The sequence below is a fragment of the Chlorocebus sabaeus genome, chromosome 6 (assembly GCF_047675955.1).
Source record: "Chlorocebus sabaeus isolate Y175 chromosome 6, mChlSab1.0.hap1, whole genome shotgun sequence".
Lineage (NCBI taxonomy): Eukaryota > Metazoa > Chordata > Mammalia > Primates > Cercopithecidae > Chlorocebus > Chlorocebus sabaeus.
The window spans coordinates 22,762,747-22,777,398 of NC_132909.1; the positions used below are offsets into that span (position 1 = coordinate 22,762,747).

Below are 14,652 nucleotides of genomic sequence, written 5' to 3' on the forward strand. Positions count from 1 at the left end.
GCCTCGGCCTCCCAAAGTGCTGGGATTAGAGGCGTGAGCCACCCTGCCTGGCCTGCAGTATTATTTCTTTCCTTTTTTAAAAAAATTTTTTGAGACTGAGTCTTGCTCTGTCACCCAAGCTGGAATGCAGTGTCATGATGTCAGCTCCCTGCAACCTCCTCCTCCAGGGTTCAAGCAATTCTCCTGCCTCAGCCTCCCAAGCAGCTGGGACTACAGGCACATGCTGCCATGCCCAGGTAATTTTTTGTATTTTCGTAGAGATGTGGTTTCACCGGATTACTCAGGCTGGTCTCCAACTCCTGAGCTCAGGCAATCGGCCCGCCTCAGCCTCCCAAAGTGCTGGGATTACAGGCGTGAGCCACTGTGCCCTGCAGCATTCTTTCTAATAAAACTTTTCTTTTTCAAGCCTATGCTGTCCTCAGTAAATTCTTCTTACTGTTAGAAATAAGTTCTCGGTGCCACAGAGAGAGACCAGCACTCAGGAAAAAAGTTTCTCAGCAAGGCAAAGTTTACTTCTGCAGAAGGGTGCTGCCCGGACCTGTACCAAAAGCACACCTAACAAAGGAGAGCAGGGGTTTTTAACCCCATTGGCTAGGCTTGGACCTCACAATCTAAGCTGATTCCCATTGGCTATTTCAAATAGAGGCGGGTATGGGTTGCCGCTGCGAGGAGGGGCAGTTTCCCCGGGAAGGGTAGTTTCCGCAGGAAGGGCAGTTCACAGAACAAAGGACAAGGAAGTTAGATATTTGAAGAGGAACTCATTCTGTCTAACATTACCAACACTTTCGCTCCCGGGGCTCTGATATCTCGCCCAGCGAAAGAGATTTCTTTTTTTAGATGGAAACGCCTTGTGCTTGAACAGGCTTGGGAGCGGACCAGGAGCCCGAGAAAGGGACCAGTAGAGATGCAGGAGGACAGGAAGGAGGCCCAGTCGGCTCCAGCCACTAAGGGAGCTCGATCGCTTCACTTCCACTGTGGCCAGAAAGTTAGTTTCGGCGACTCCCCCGGGACGCTGGTTCCCCGCCTCGGATTAAGCTCGGTTGTCTATACCAGATGCCTGGCGCCTGCGCTGCACGGCCCTTAGCGGAGGGCGGAGCCAAATGCCTACATCCCACAATCCCCCGTAACGCCGGGAAGAGCGAGACCTCAGCTTCCAGCTTTGGGCAAGACCAGGCTGTTTTCTGGGAAATGCCGTTTGCGTTTCAGGCTGCTTCTGCTGTCTTTGAGACTACGCGTCCCATAATGCACCAGGCGCGCAACGTCTGAACGGTGCGCTGCTGCCCCCTTATGGCAGCTGGGCGGTCATTGCCGAGGCTTGGCACGCTAAGGTTGCGGGATCTGGGAGCCTGGCCCAAGTCCTGGGAACTCCTGGGAATTCCCTCCCGACCCCAGACTTTGGGCAGGAAAGGTGGGGTGTTGACGGGAAACGGTGAAGGACTTGCAGACAGGGCCCCTGTGAGGATTAAAGGAAACCAGCCCAGTAACTGCTGGCTGTATATAATCCTTAAAAATGTGACACGCCATGCGCTGGTGTCGTGGTGTCGGCCCCCTTTTTTTTTTTTGAGATGGAATCTCGCTCTGGCACCCAGGCTGGAGTCCAGTGGTGTGAACACAGCTCACTGCAGCTTCTGCCTCCCCAGGCTCAGGTGATCCTACCACCTCGCCTTCCAAGTAGCTGGGACTACAGGTGTGTGCCACCACACCCAGCTAATTTTGTTGTTGTATTTTTTGTAGAGACAGGGTTTCTTGCCATGTTGTCCAGGCTGGTCTTAAACTCCTGAACTCAAGTGGTCTGCCCTCCTCGGCCTCCCAAAGTGCTGGGATTATGGGCAGAGCCAACATGCCTGGCTTTTTTTTTTTTTTCTTTTCTTTTTGAGATGGAGTCTCACTGTCGCCAGGCTGGAGTGCAGTGGTGTGATCTCAGCTCACTGCAATCTCCACCTCCCGGGTTCAAGCCATTCTCCTGCTTCAGCCTCCTGAGTAGCTGGGATTACAGGCACATGCCACCACACCCAGCTAACTTTTGTATTTTTAGTAGAGACAGGGTTTCCCCATGTTGGCCAGGATGATCTCGATCTCCTGCCTTGGCTTCCCAAAATGGTGGGATTACAGGCGTGAGCCACTGTGCTCGGCCTCTTTTCTTTTTTTTTGGTTTTGAGACAGGGTCTTGCTCTGTCATCCAGGCTGGAATGCAGTGGTGCCATAACTCACTGTAGCCTCGACCTTCTGGGCTCAGGTCATTCTCCCACCTCAGCCTCCCAAGTAGCTGGGACTACAGGCATGCGCCACCATACCTGACTCATTTTTTGTATTTTTGGTAGAGATGAAGTTTTGCCATGTTGCCCAGGCTGGTCTCAAACTCCTGGGCTTAAGCGACCTGCTAGCTCGGTCTCCCAAAGTGCTGGGATTACAGGTAAGAACCACTGTGCCTGGCTGAGTTATACATCTTTTTTTTTTTTTTTTTTTTTTAGACGGAGTCTCACTGTGTCGCCCAGGCTGGAGTGCAGTGGCGCGATCTCGGCTCACTGCAAGCTCCGCCTCCCGGGTTCACGCCATTCTCCTGCCTCAGCCTCCGAGTAGCTGGGACTACAGGCGCCTGCCACCACGCCCGGCTAGTTTTTTGTATTTTTAGTAGAGACGGGGTTTCACCATGTTAGCCAGGATGGTCTCGATCTCCTGACCTCGTGATCCACCCGCCTCGGCCTCCCAAAGTGCTGGGATTACAGGCTTGAGCCACCGCGCCCGGCCTATACATCATTTTTAAAGGCAAAGAATATCCCCTCCTTTCCCTTCCCCTTCTTCCTGGTAGCTACAGCAGATGAGGTGGGAATGAGAAGATGGGGGAGCAGCAAGATATAAGGACATGGAGGCTGGCCCCTGATACAGAAGGGTCACTATTTACCCAGTGGGTCCCCAAATCATCAAGTCCTCCAAATCCTTTCTGGGTTTCTAGTGAATTTAATGCACGAGTGTCAAAAGTCAATGGCAGAGGAAAAAATGAATAAAATTAAAATGGGGTCAGGAGAAAAGGGCCATGGGCACACACAGGAGGGGCAGTCAGTGGCCGAGTTAGGAGCTGCAGCAGTGGAATTCCTTGGGTGTCATATCTCGTCCAACCCGTAGTCCTCCTCTGGGAAGTCCCCCACCGTCACGACTGCTGGCTTGACAAAGGCGCCATACTTGGCCTGGCATTCGAAGTAGCGTTTCCCATTCACACTGCAGGACAGGATGGGGGTGGGTGTAGTCAGAGGATCCTCACATGGCTCCACTCCAGGTGCTGGCATGGGCAGCTCAGCCAGCAGCATGCATGGACTTACACACAAACGCACGTACAGACACCTGAGTGGGAATTCTTGTTACCTGCCATCATTTTTCCCCAGTGGCTCATCATAGCGGACACCAATCCAGTAGCCAGGCTTGAAATCTGTGAGACCTGCCCACAGAAGAGAAATCCCCATTAAACTTCTGGACATAGAAGAAATCCCATGAAACTTCAGGATCACCCTGGATCCGTGTCGGCCCATGTCTTGGTGAAAACCAATTCTTGCTACCTCCACTGCTACCACTAGGACCATCTCCATCTCCTGTCCAGACTAATATGGTAGCCACTTCGCTGGTGTCCCTGCTCCCACCCCTGTCCCCCATTCACTGGGTGAAGACACCAGCCAGTGAGGGCTTCATAAAAACCTAAAGTGGATGGCACTGCTGCCTTGCCAGAGGGAGAGGCTTCAGAATAAATCCAACCTGCTGACAGCTTGATCTTGAACTTCTACCCTCCATTACTGTGAGAAATAACTCTTTTAAGTCACCTAGTGAGTGGTACTTTGTTAGCAAACTAATACACAATACTCAGCGACAAAAGACAGCATCCCAATGAAAAAGCAAGCAGAGGAATATACAAGGAACTCAAAGAACTCAACACCCATCCCGCAAAAAAATAAAATCCCATTAAAAAGTGGGCAACACGAAGCTGAGGCAGCACTGAGCCATGATCATGGCCAAAGGATATGAACACACATTCCTCAAAAGATGACACACTGGCCAGGCACGGTGGCTCACGCCTGTAATCCCAGCACTTTAGGAGGCCAAGGAGGGTGGATCACGAGGTCAGGAGATCGAGACCATCCTGGCTAACACGGTGAAACCCCATCTCTACTAAAAATACAAAAAATTAGCCGGGTGTGGTGGCAGGCGCCTGTAGTCCCAGCTACTCGGGAGGCTGACGCAGGAAAACCATTTGAATCCGGGAGGCGGAGGTTGCAACGAGCTGAGATTGCACCACTGTACTCCAGCCTGGGCACAAAAGAAAAGAAAAAAAAAGAAAAAAAAGAAAAGAAAAAAAAAAAAGAAAAGAAAAAAGTCTCAAAAGAAAAGAAAAAAAAAAAAAAAAACCCCGACATACTGCTGGGCGCGGTGGCTCATGTTTGTAATCCTAGCCCTTTAGGAGATCCACGAGCCTCAGGTGGATCACTTGAGTCCAGGAGTTTGAGACCAGTCTGGCCAACATGGCAAAACCCTGTCTCTACTAAAAATACAGAAATTAGCCAGGTGTGGTGGCGCTCGCCTGTAATCCCAGCTACTCGGGAGGCTGAGGCATGAAAATTGCTTGAACCCAGGAGGCAGAGGTTGCAGTGAGCTGAGAGCACCACTGAACTCCAGCCTGGGTGACGGAGTGGGACTCTGTGTCAAAAAACAAGAAACAAAAGGCAAAGGATCTGAATAGACATTTCTCCAAAGAAGATACACAAATGGCCATGAAAAGATGCTCAACATCATTAGCCCCCAAAAAAGTGCAAATCAAAACCATAATGATGTTCCCCTTCACACCCAGTGGATGACTATAAGCAAAAGACAGACTAAAGTGCTGGTGAGGATGAGGCCAAGATGGGACTCTTGTGCGCTGCTGGCGGGAATGAAAAATGCTGCAGTGGCTGTGGAAAGCAGTGTGGCAGGTCCTCAAAAAGTCAAGCACAGAGTTACCATGTGGCCCAGGGATTCCATTCCTAGTCACAGATAAATTAAAACAAATGTCCACACAAAAATTTATTTACTTTTTTTGAGATGGAGTCTTGCATAGTCACCCAGGCTGGAGTGGAGTGGCGTGCTCTTGGCTCACTGCAACTTCCACCTCCCAGGCTCAAGCGATTCTCCTGCCTCAGCCTTCCGAGTAGCTGGGATCACAGGCACGTGCCACCATGCCCAGTTAATTTTTGTATTTTTAATAGAGATGGGGTTTCACCATGTTGGCCAGGCTAGTCTCAAACTCCTGACCTCAGGTGATCTGCCAACCTTGACCTCCCAAAGTGCTAGGATTACAGGCATGAGCCACCGCGTCCAGCCAGAAATTTATACAAGAATGTTCAGGCCGAGCATGGTGGCTCACGCCTGTAATCCTAGCACTTTGGGAGGCTGAGGCAGGATGATCACTTGAGCAGGAGGAGTTTGGAGACTAGCCTGGGCCACATAGCGAAACTCCATCTCTACAAAAAAACTGCAAACCTTTAGCCGGGGGTGGTGATGAGTGCCTGTAGTCCCAGCTACTCAGGAGGCCGAGGTGGGAGGACAGCTTGAGCCCAAGAGGTTAAGGCTGAAGTGGCTGAGATTGCGCCACCGCATTCCAGCCTGGGCAACAGCCACATCCTGTCTCCAATTAGAAAAAAAAAAAAAAAAAGAAGAAGAAGGTTCATAGCAGCATTATTCATAATAGCCAAAAAGTGGAAATGACCCTAATGTCCACTAACTGGTGACTGGATAAAATGTGGTCTATGCGTTCAATGCAGGACTACTTGGTAACAGTGTGGCAGTGACACAGACATGCCATGGATGCAACCTGAAAGCATTCTGCTCAGTGGAAGCAGTCAGTCACAGATTGCACGATCCTATTCCTATGAAACATCCGGAATCGGCAAATTAGAGACAGAACGTAAATTAGTGGCTGCAGATGACTGGGGGATGGGTACACACAGACATAAAGACGGAAATAACAGATAGTGGGGATGCCAGAAGCGGGAGGGTGGTGAGGGTTGAAAAATTACCTATTGGGTACGATGTTCACAATTTGGGTCATGGGTACACTAGAAGCCCAGTCCCCACCCACTAGCAGGCAACACACCCATGTAACACCACATGTACCCCCTGAATCTTTTTTTTTGAGACAGGGTCTCGCTTTGTCACCCAGGCGGCAGTGCAGTGGTGCGATCACTGCTCACTGCAGCCTCACCTCCTCCCACCTCAGCCTCCCAAGTAGCTGGGGTACCTATAGGTGCTCATCACCACACCTGACTAAAGTCTTGTGGGATTTATTTACTTATTTTTTTGTAGAGACAGAGTCTCATTATGTTGCCTAGGCTGGTCTTAAATTCTTGGGTTCAAGTGATCCTCCTGTCTCAGCCTCCCGAAGTGCTGGAATTACAGGTGTGAGCCACTGCACCCAGCCTTTGTTTTGAGACTGGGTCTTTCTCTGCTGCCCAGGCTGGGGTGCAATGACACAATCATAGCTCACTGTAACCTCCAACTCCCGGGCTCAAGCAAGCCTCCCAACTTGTTCTCCCAAAGTGCTGAGATTACAGGCGTGAGCCATCATGGCTGGCCTGTTCTTTTTTAAAAAATCCACATTGCTCTCCACTGTGACACCATCCTGCCCATGCCCCTGACTTCACTTCTCCCCTCTCCTCCCGCTCCCCTTCCCTGGGTGAACCTCCTGCGCTCTGCTCACCTGCACCGGCTACTCCTTCTGGTAGGAACTCTTCCTTCCTTTTCACCTGGCTGCTGCCCCCTTTCCTTCAGATGCTCCCAGGTGCTTCCTCTGGGCTCACACAGCCCCCTGTGTTAGTTCCCCTCACTCCTGCCCTGGTCACGCCGCCCGTTTCCCCACTGCGACTGGCACTGTGCTCCACGCTTCCAAGCGCACAGTCTGCGTGGCTCTGGCCTCTGCTGCCTCCCTCGCTGGACAGATCACTCCACCTGTGCCTCCCACTTCCCTCCACAAACACTGGGCGGTCAGTGTCGGCCGATGGTTCCACCACCTCCAGGGACTGAGATCGTTTCGAACCCCCACCACCCCGCACCCCAAGGCAGAGTGTGAGGTCTCCGAAGCTCCACTGTGTGCACAACGTCTCCTCCCGGCCTTGCAGCCCGGGACCCCGGGGCCCGCGGACCACGCACCTACATACATGACGGTGCCCCGGCGGGGGGAGTGCCCCGCCGCCCGCACCTCACAGCGGCTGCCCACGGGGATGGAGCTGGCCTGGGCCTTCTCCTCGGCGAGGCGCTGGGCGGCCTCGGCCTCCTGCTGAGCCCGCTCCTCCTCGTTGTAGCGGCCGAGCTTGCTGCGCTTCAGGAAGGAGCGGACCGTGTCTGCGGGCGGAGGGGGCTGGAGTCAGTTAAGGTATCGGCTGGGCCTAACATGATGGCGCTCCACCCACGAAGGGCCCATGTTCATGGAGGAACTCTCTCTTCCAGGTGACAAAGGGCTGTCACCCAAGTCCCAGGTCTCCCACCACAGCCTTAGCCTCTCCCAGGACTCCTAGGGCCTCGCCATAATCAGAAACGGCAGGGGTGCCGCGTGCACCCCTCACCACAGGACCCATGGTCTCTCACCCCTTCAGCACACATCTGCCTTCATCATCCGCCTTCCTTCGGCTCTGAGGCCCCGTCTCCCCCACACTCTGATCCGTCCCAGGTGCCCTCACTGACCGCCACCCTGGCCACTCACATTCCACCTGTGCTGCCCTTCACACCCCATCCGACCTCTCCATGTCCCCTTCTGACCCTGACTGCTGCCCCCAACACCCCGCCCCCACACTTACCCCTCAACTCCCTCCACTTTCCCAGCCCTCCCCCCACCACGTCTGACTGCCCACAGCCCCCGACACCTCCCGGCCCCCATTCCCACCCCAGACCCCCGCCTGTCCCCACTCCCAGCCTCACCCCTATATCCTCCCAAGCTCTCGGTCCCCACTGCCCACACCACTGGCTTCCCTGCAGTGGCCCTGTCTACCCTGCCCGCCCCCACGCCTGCACAGACTCCCTCTGGCCCCCACGCACCTCTCGGCGCCCACCTGCCCGTACCTTGCCTCTGGTCGTAGGCTTCTTGTGAGATCGTGTACTTCTCCACCCGGGACACGTCCTCATACTCACCAAGGCGGGCGCCGCTGTGGTCAATGACCTGTGTGAGAGGAGGGGCTCCGTGGGGATCAGGGTCTGGCCAGGGAAGCCTGGGTGCTGGGTGCAGGGACTTCAGTGTCTCCCATCTGGGAAAAACGCATCTCCCTTCCTCGCCTGTATGGCAGCCTTCTCTCCTCTCCTGAGCCCCGCGGAAGGGAGAAGTAGCTACCTACACTGGCCGCCTCCCCTTCCTCACCCCCATCCAAGCTCCCGGAGACTGCCTCTGTACCCAGAAGTCCCCCACTTGCTGGCATCAACATCACCAAGGGCCCCAAATTCACGGAGTCCAATCAGCAGAGCTCAGGCCCTGCCCACAGCCCTGTGCATGGCGCATCTCCTGCTGGGCCTCTGGGACTCTCCTATGCTGGCCCCAATCACAGGCCCCAGAGCATCTCTTCCTGTTCTGCCCCTGGTATTCATTCACTCATTGGGTTCTGAGCTCCCAGGGGCCCAGCTGGGCCTCATGCTGGGGACTCAGTGCAAACACAGACACACTCTGCCCTCAGGCTGTGCTCATTGTGCAGCCAGAAGGCCAACCACAAAGGAACAGGTACCTATGAAACACCAGAGGATGGCTATGGAGAAAAATACAACAGAGAAGAGGCTTAAGGAGCATGGGAGAGCAGGCTTCCCAAAAGAGGGGATGTTTGAGCCAAGGCCAGAAGGATGAGCAAGAATGGCAGGTGCCATTCTTGAGCCAAGGCCACAGGTAGAAATGTCCTTCACGCTCTGGAGTGGGGGGCGTGGGTGGGGTGGAGGAAACCAGAGCGAGAGTGGAAGACACAAGCGGCTGCTGTAGACTTTGGGTTTTGTTTTTTTGATGGAGTCTCGCTCTGTCGCCCAGGCTGGAGTGTGGTGGTGCGTTCTCAGCTCACTGCAACCTCTGCCTCCCCCTAAGTTCAAGTGATTCTCCTGCCTCAGCTTCCTGGGCAGCTGGGACTACAGGCATGCACCACCACGCCTGGCTAATTTTTGTATTTTTAAGTAGAGACAAAGTTTTGCCATGTTGGCCAGGCTGGTCTTAAACTCCTGACCTCAAGTAATCTTCCTGCCTCTGCTTCCCAATGTGCTGGGGGGGATTACAGGCATGAGTCACCGACCTGGCCTAGACTTTGGTTTTTATCTGGAGCAAGCTGCCGCCAGGGCACGGCTCTGAGCTAAGAGGGCCCTGGCCTGACTCAGGTGGTCCCAGGCTCCCTCTGGCTGAGATGGGGAGCGGGGAGGCCAGGGAAGAAGTTGCCAGGATGGCGAGGTTGGGGGAAGGATGGAGGCTGGACCAAGGTCAGGGAAGTTTTTGTAGATGGAGCCGACAGGATTTGATGAGAATGGATGTGGGGGTGAGGGAGAGAGCGGGCCCAAGGAACACCCTGAGGCATGTGGCCTAAGACACTGGGCTAACATGGCAAAATAGGAACGGGCTTTATTTCCAGATCAAACATCACTGAGAATTTCTGCTATGTTGAGAATTTTCACAAATTTGAAGTTCTGTTATTTTTAAACAATGAATATGGGTGATATTTATAAAGAGAAAAAGAATTTTAGAAAACGTGGCCGGGTGCGGTGGCTCAAGCCTGTAATCCCAGCACTCTGGGAGGCCGAGACGAGCGGATCACAAGGTCAGGAGATCAAGACCATCCTGGCTAATACGGTGAAAACCCCGTCTCTACTAAAAATACAAAAATCTAGCTGGGCAAGGTGGCGGGCGCCTGTAGTCCCAGCTACTCGGGAGGCTGAGGCAGGAGAAAGGCCTTGCAGTGAGCTGAGATCCGGCCACTGCACTCCAGCCCAGACTGGCCAACAGAGCGAGACTCTGTCTCAAAAAAAAAAAAAAAAAAAAGAGAACGTAAAAATTCCCCGGTGGCTCCGCCTCTGGAACACCTTCCTTGAGTGGCCTGGGAGGTCTGTGTGTACCTGAACCACCTGGTATGAAACCTGCTCAAAGAAACCACTGCCTATGAGATACCTATGAACACCCGCACCCCTCAGCTTCAGCTGCCCAGGGTGGTCCAAAGGCTCAGTCCTGTGCACCGAGCAGAGGCCTGACCCACAGCTCCAGGCCTCGCCCCCTCATCTGGACTCTCACAGCAGCCCCCTCCTGGTCTCCCTACTCTTCCTGTCCTCCACCGTCTGTTCCCCACACACAGCCAGAGGGGCACCTGAGCCACGTCAGGGTCCTCCCCAGCTTCCATGCTATTTAGCCACAGAAGTGGCCTGTCTTAATCCCCACTGTGCTCCCTCCCACCTTGGAGTGTTTGCTGGGCCCCATTCCTAGGGCACCCCTTCCCCATCTTCAGGTAACTCTTTTTTTTTTTTTTTTTTTTAAGATAGGATCTCGCTCTATCATGCAAACTGGAGTGCAGTGGCATGATCTCGGCTCACTGCAACTTCCAGCTCCTGGGTTCAAGTGATCCTCCTGCCTCAGCCTCCTGAGTAGCTAGGATTACAGGCATCTGCCACCACACCCAGCTAATTTTTGTATTTTTTGTAGAGATGGGGTTTCACCCTCTGTGGGGAAAAGAAAGAGCGATCAGACTGTTACTGTATAGAAAGAAGTAGACATAAGAGACTCCATTTTGTTCTGTATTTGAGATGCTGTTATCTGTGACCCTACCCCCAACCCTGTCCTTGCTGTGACTCAAGGTTTAACAGATTTTGGGCTGTGCAGGGTGTGCTTTGTTAAACAAGTGCCTGAAGGCAGCTTGCTGGTTAAAAGTCATCACCATTCTCTTAATCTCAAGTACCCAGGGACAGGGACCTCTGCCTAGGAAAGCCAGGTATTGTCCAAGGTTTCTCCCCATGTGATGGTCTGAAATATGGCCTCGTGGGAAGGGAAAGACCTGATCGTCCCCCAGCCCGACACCTGTGAAGGGTCTGTGCGGAGGAGGATTAGTATAAGAGGAAAGAAGGCCTCTTGGCAGTTGAGATAGAGAAAAGCATCTGTCTCCTGCCTGTCCCTGGGCAATGGAACATCTCGGTGTAAAACCTGATTGTATGTTCTATTTACTGAGAAAGGAGAAAACCGCCTTAGGGCTGAAGGTGGGACTTGCTAGGGGCAATGCTGCTCTTTATGCACTAAAAATGTTTATGGAGATATTTGCATATGCATATCAAGGCATAGCACTTTTCCTTAAACTTATGTCACAGAAATCTTTATTCATATGTCTTACTGCTAACCTTCTCCCTATGATGATCCTCTTATCCTGCCTTTTCTAAGATGGTAAAGATAATGATCAATAAATACGGAGGGAACTCCGAGACTAGTGCTGGCATGGGTTCTCTGTCTGCTGAGCGCCAGTCCCCTGGGCCCACTTTTTCCTTCTCTATACTTTGTCTCTGTGTCTCATTTCTTTTCTCAAGTCTCTCGTTCCACCTAATGAGAAATGCCCACAGGTGTGGAGGGGCAGGCCACCCCTTCAACCTTCTCTACTAAAGAGACGCGGTGGCTCACGCCTGTAATCCCAGCATTTCGGGAGGCCGAGGCGGGTGGATCACCTGAGGTCAGGAGTTCGAGACCAGCCTGACTAACATGGTGAAACACCATCTCTAATAAAAATACAAAAATTAGCCGGTCATAGTGGCGGGCACCTGTAATCCCAGCTACTCGGGAGGCTGAGGCAGGAGAATCGCTTGAACCAGGGAGGCGGCAGTCGCAGTGAGCCAAGATCACACCACTGCACTCCAGCCTGGGAGACAAAGCAAGACTCTGTCTCAAAAATAAATAAATAGGCCGGGCGCGGTGGCTCAAGCCTGTAATCCCAGCACTTTGGGAGGCCGAGACGGGCGGATCACGAGGTCAGGAGTTCGAGACCATCCTGGCTAACACGGTGAAACCCCGTCTCTACTAAAAAATACAAAAAACTAGCCGGGCGAGGTGGCGGGTGCCTGTAGTCCCAGCTACTCGGGAGGCTGAGGCAGGAGAATGGCGTAAAAAACCGGGAGGCGGAGCTTGCAGTGAGCTGAGATCCGGCCACTGCACTCCAGCCTGGGCGATACAGCGAGACTCCGTCTCAAAAAAAAAACAAAAACAAACAAACAAACAAACAAAAAAATAAATAAATAAATAAATAAATTCTACCCTGAAGCTAAGTTTTCTCTTCTGCAAAATGGGGATAATTACATTATCCTTGCGGTCTTACTTTATGGATTCAATTCATCATTCAACAATGATTCACAGGGCTGGGCTAGGTGGCTCACGCCTGTAATCCCAGCACTTTGGAGGCCGAGGTGGGCGGATCACTTGAGGTCAGGAGTTCAAGACCAGCCTGGCTAATATGGTAAAACTACTTAAAATACAAAATTACAAAATTAGCCGGGTGTGGTGGTGCATGCCTATAATCCCAGCTACCAGGGCAGCTGAGGCAGGAAAATAGCTTGAACCCAGGAGGCAGAGGTTGCAGTGAGCTGAGATCGCACCACTGGATTCCAGCCTGGGGAACAAGGGCCTGAAACTCTGTCTCAAAACAAAACAAAAAACGATTCACGGACTATCCTCCCTGTCCCAGGCACTGTTCCAAGTACTGGGGACACAGCAGTGAATTATAGTGATCAAAATTTCTGCCCTCAGGGCAATCGAATCCAGGGAGGCAGAGAGTAAATAAACCAGATGAGAGAAGTCCAGAGTGTGTCAGAGGGGAATCATTGGTAAACACAAAAATCTAAAATAAAGCAAAGAAAGGAAAAAGAATGAGGTGAACATTAACACTGAGGCCAGTGAAGGCTTCGCTAGAATGGTGACACTTTTTAAGACAGGAAGGAAGGGTGAGGCACGCAGGCATATGACAAAAGAATCATTCAAGTAGAGGATCCAGAGGCAGTGCTCACCTGGGATGTGCAAAGAGCAATGTGGCTGCTACAGACTGAGTGAGGTGGGGAGGGAATAAGGACAGAAAGGGGCTGGGCTTGGTAGTTCACGCCTGTAATCCCAGCACTTTGGTAGGCCAAGGTGAGCTGATCACTCGAGGTCAGGAGTTCCAGACCAGCTTGGCCAACATGGCGAAAACCCGTCTCTACTAAAAATACAAAAATTAGCTGGGTGGGTGCCTGTAATCCCAGCTACTTGGGAGGCTGGGGCATGAGGATCGCTTGAACCCAGGAGGTGAAGGTTGCAGTGAGCCTAGATCGTGCCACTGCACTCCACTCCAGACTGGGCGACAGAGTGAGACACTGTCTCAAAAAAAAAAAAAAAAAAGGACAGAAAGGACGTGGTGAGCGGATGCACAAAGAAGTCCTCTGTGTTCTGGCTTCTCCCAAGCTGTCCAGCCTGGTCGCTCACTGTGACCTACCTGACATTCTAGGCCTCTGTACCCCCTGCTCCCTCCTTTCCACCTCTTTCTCTTAAGTCACCCTTTCCTCATCCCTCAGCTCAGACATCCCTTCCTCCAGGAAGCCCTCTCTGATTGTCCCAGGTGGTCAGGCACCTCTCCTGGGTGGCCCCAGCCCCCTGGGATTTCCTGATCCCAGCCCAAACCACTCTAGGCTATCCCTGTCTAATGATGGGTCTGTCTCTCCTCAGGCTGCACTGGAGGCTCCACGGGGACAGGACCTATCTTGCGTATGACTGAGGGCAAAGTCCAGCAAGTGCCTGTTGAATAGTCAAATGAATGGTGGGGCGGGGAAGTGTCCCAGGTAGAGTCCTCACGTGGATGCGGCAGCCATCATCTACAGGGTAGGAGCCCAGCAGCGCATCCTCTTGATCCAGCTTGCTGTAGAACTTGTCATCAACACCATACAGCTCCAGTTCCATGCAGGAAGCAGGGCTGCCCACCAGCAACTCCAGTTTACACTGCGAGGAGGAGGCAGGGTGAGAAGGAGGCCAGGGGCCCCGCCCCTTGCATCAATGACCATCGCCACGTCCCTGTTCCTCCAAAAGACCCCCCAGTCAGGACGCACGGGGCCGCACTCTGGCCCCTCGCCTCTTGCCCCCGCCCTCTGGACCGTCGGATTTGTCGCTGGACCCGCCCCTCGTCTTTTCACTCTCGGGTTCTCTCCGGACCCGCTCCGCCGCAACCGACTTCCCAGACTCCGCAGCCTGGGATCACCTCCAGGGCCGCCCAGTCGTTCCCCGGTCCCTCCCCGCCTCCCCATTTGGGGAACCCCCCCATTTCTTCTTCGCCCCGCCCCTCCGGACCCCGCCCCTATGGCCACACCTTGAACTCAGCGATGGTGAGGCTGCGGCTGTACCGCTTCTCTGAGCGGAAGGTGTTGAGGGAGCTGCTGATGAAAACGGTCACCGTGGGTGCCGACACCCCCGTCACCTCCATCTTGCCGCGCCCTGCCGGGGCCTGCAGCGCGGTCGCTCCGCAGCCGCCACCGCCGCCGCTGCTGGGCTATCAGCCCCGCCTCCTGTTCCGGGCCTGACCAATCCGCGCTCTCCTGCCAGGAGCGTCCGCCAATCGCCCCCGTCCCTTCCCCACCGCCAGAAAGAGAGTTCTCCTTATTCCTAGGCTAGCCCAGCCAATCCAGAGAGGCCTTCCATAGTTCACGGTT

General features: G+C 53.4%; 1 protein-coding gene across 1 annotated transcript; it reads right to left on the bottom strand.

Moving 5' to 3' along the window:
• Positions 1 to 2,938: 2,938 nt before the first annotated feature.
• On the bottom strand, positions 2,939 to 14,630 carry TBCB (tubulin folding cofactor B). Its single transcript, XM_007996470.3, has 6 exons — positions 14,313 to 14,630; positions 13,805 to 13,948; positions 8,071 to 8,167; positions 7,165 to 7,356; positions 3,361 to 3,433; positions 2,939 to 3,216 (listed from the first exon to the last, which is right to left on the bottom strand). The coding sequence occupies exons 1-6, from the start codon at positions 14,424 to 14,426 to the stop codon at positions 3,102 to 3,104; spliced, it is 735 nt and encodes a 244-aa protein (XP_007994661.1). The 5' UTR covers positions 14,427 to 14,630; the 3' UTR covers positions 2,939 to 3,101.
• Positions 14,631 to 14,652: the final 22 nt, after the last annotated feature.

Coding starts and splice junctions, on each gene's coding strand:
- TBCB (XM_007996470.3), bottom strand. CDS start 14,426: ATGGAGGTGACGGGGGTGTCGGCACCCACGGTGACCGTTTTCATCAGC. Junction 7,357..8,070: donor AGCCTACGACCAGAGGCAAG/GTACGGGCAGGT, acceptor CTCCGCCCGCAG/ACACGGTCCGCTCCTTCCTG. Junction 3,434..7,164: donor GGGCACCGTCATGTATGTAG/GTGCGTGGTCCG, acceptor TTCTGTGGGCAG/GTCTCACAGATTTCAAGCCT.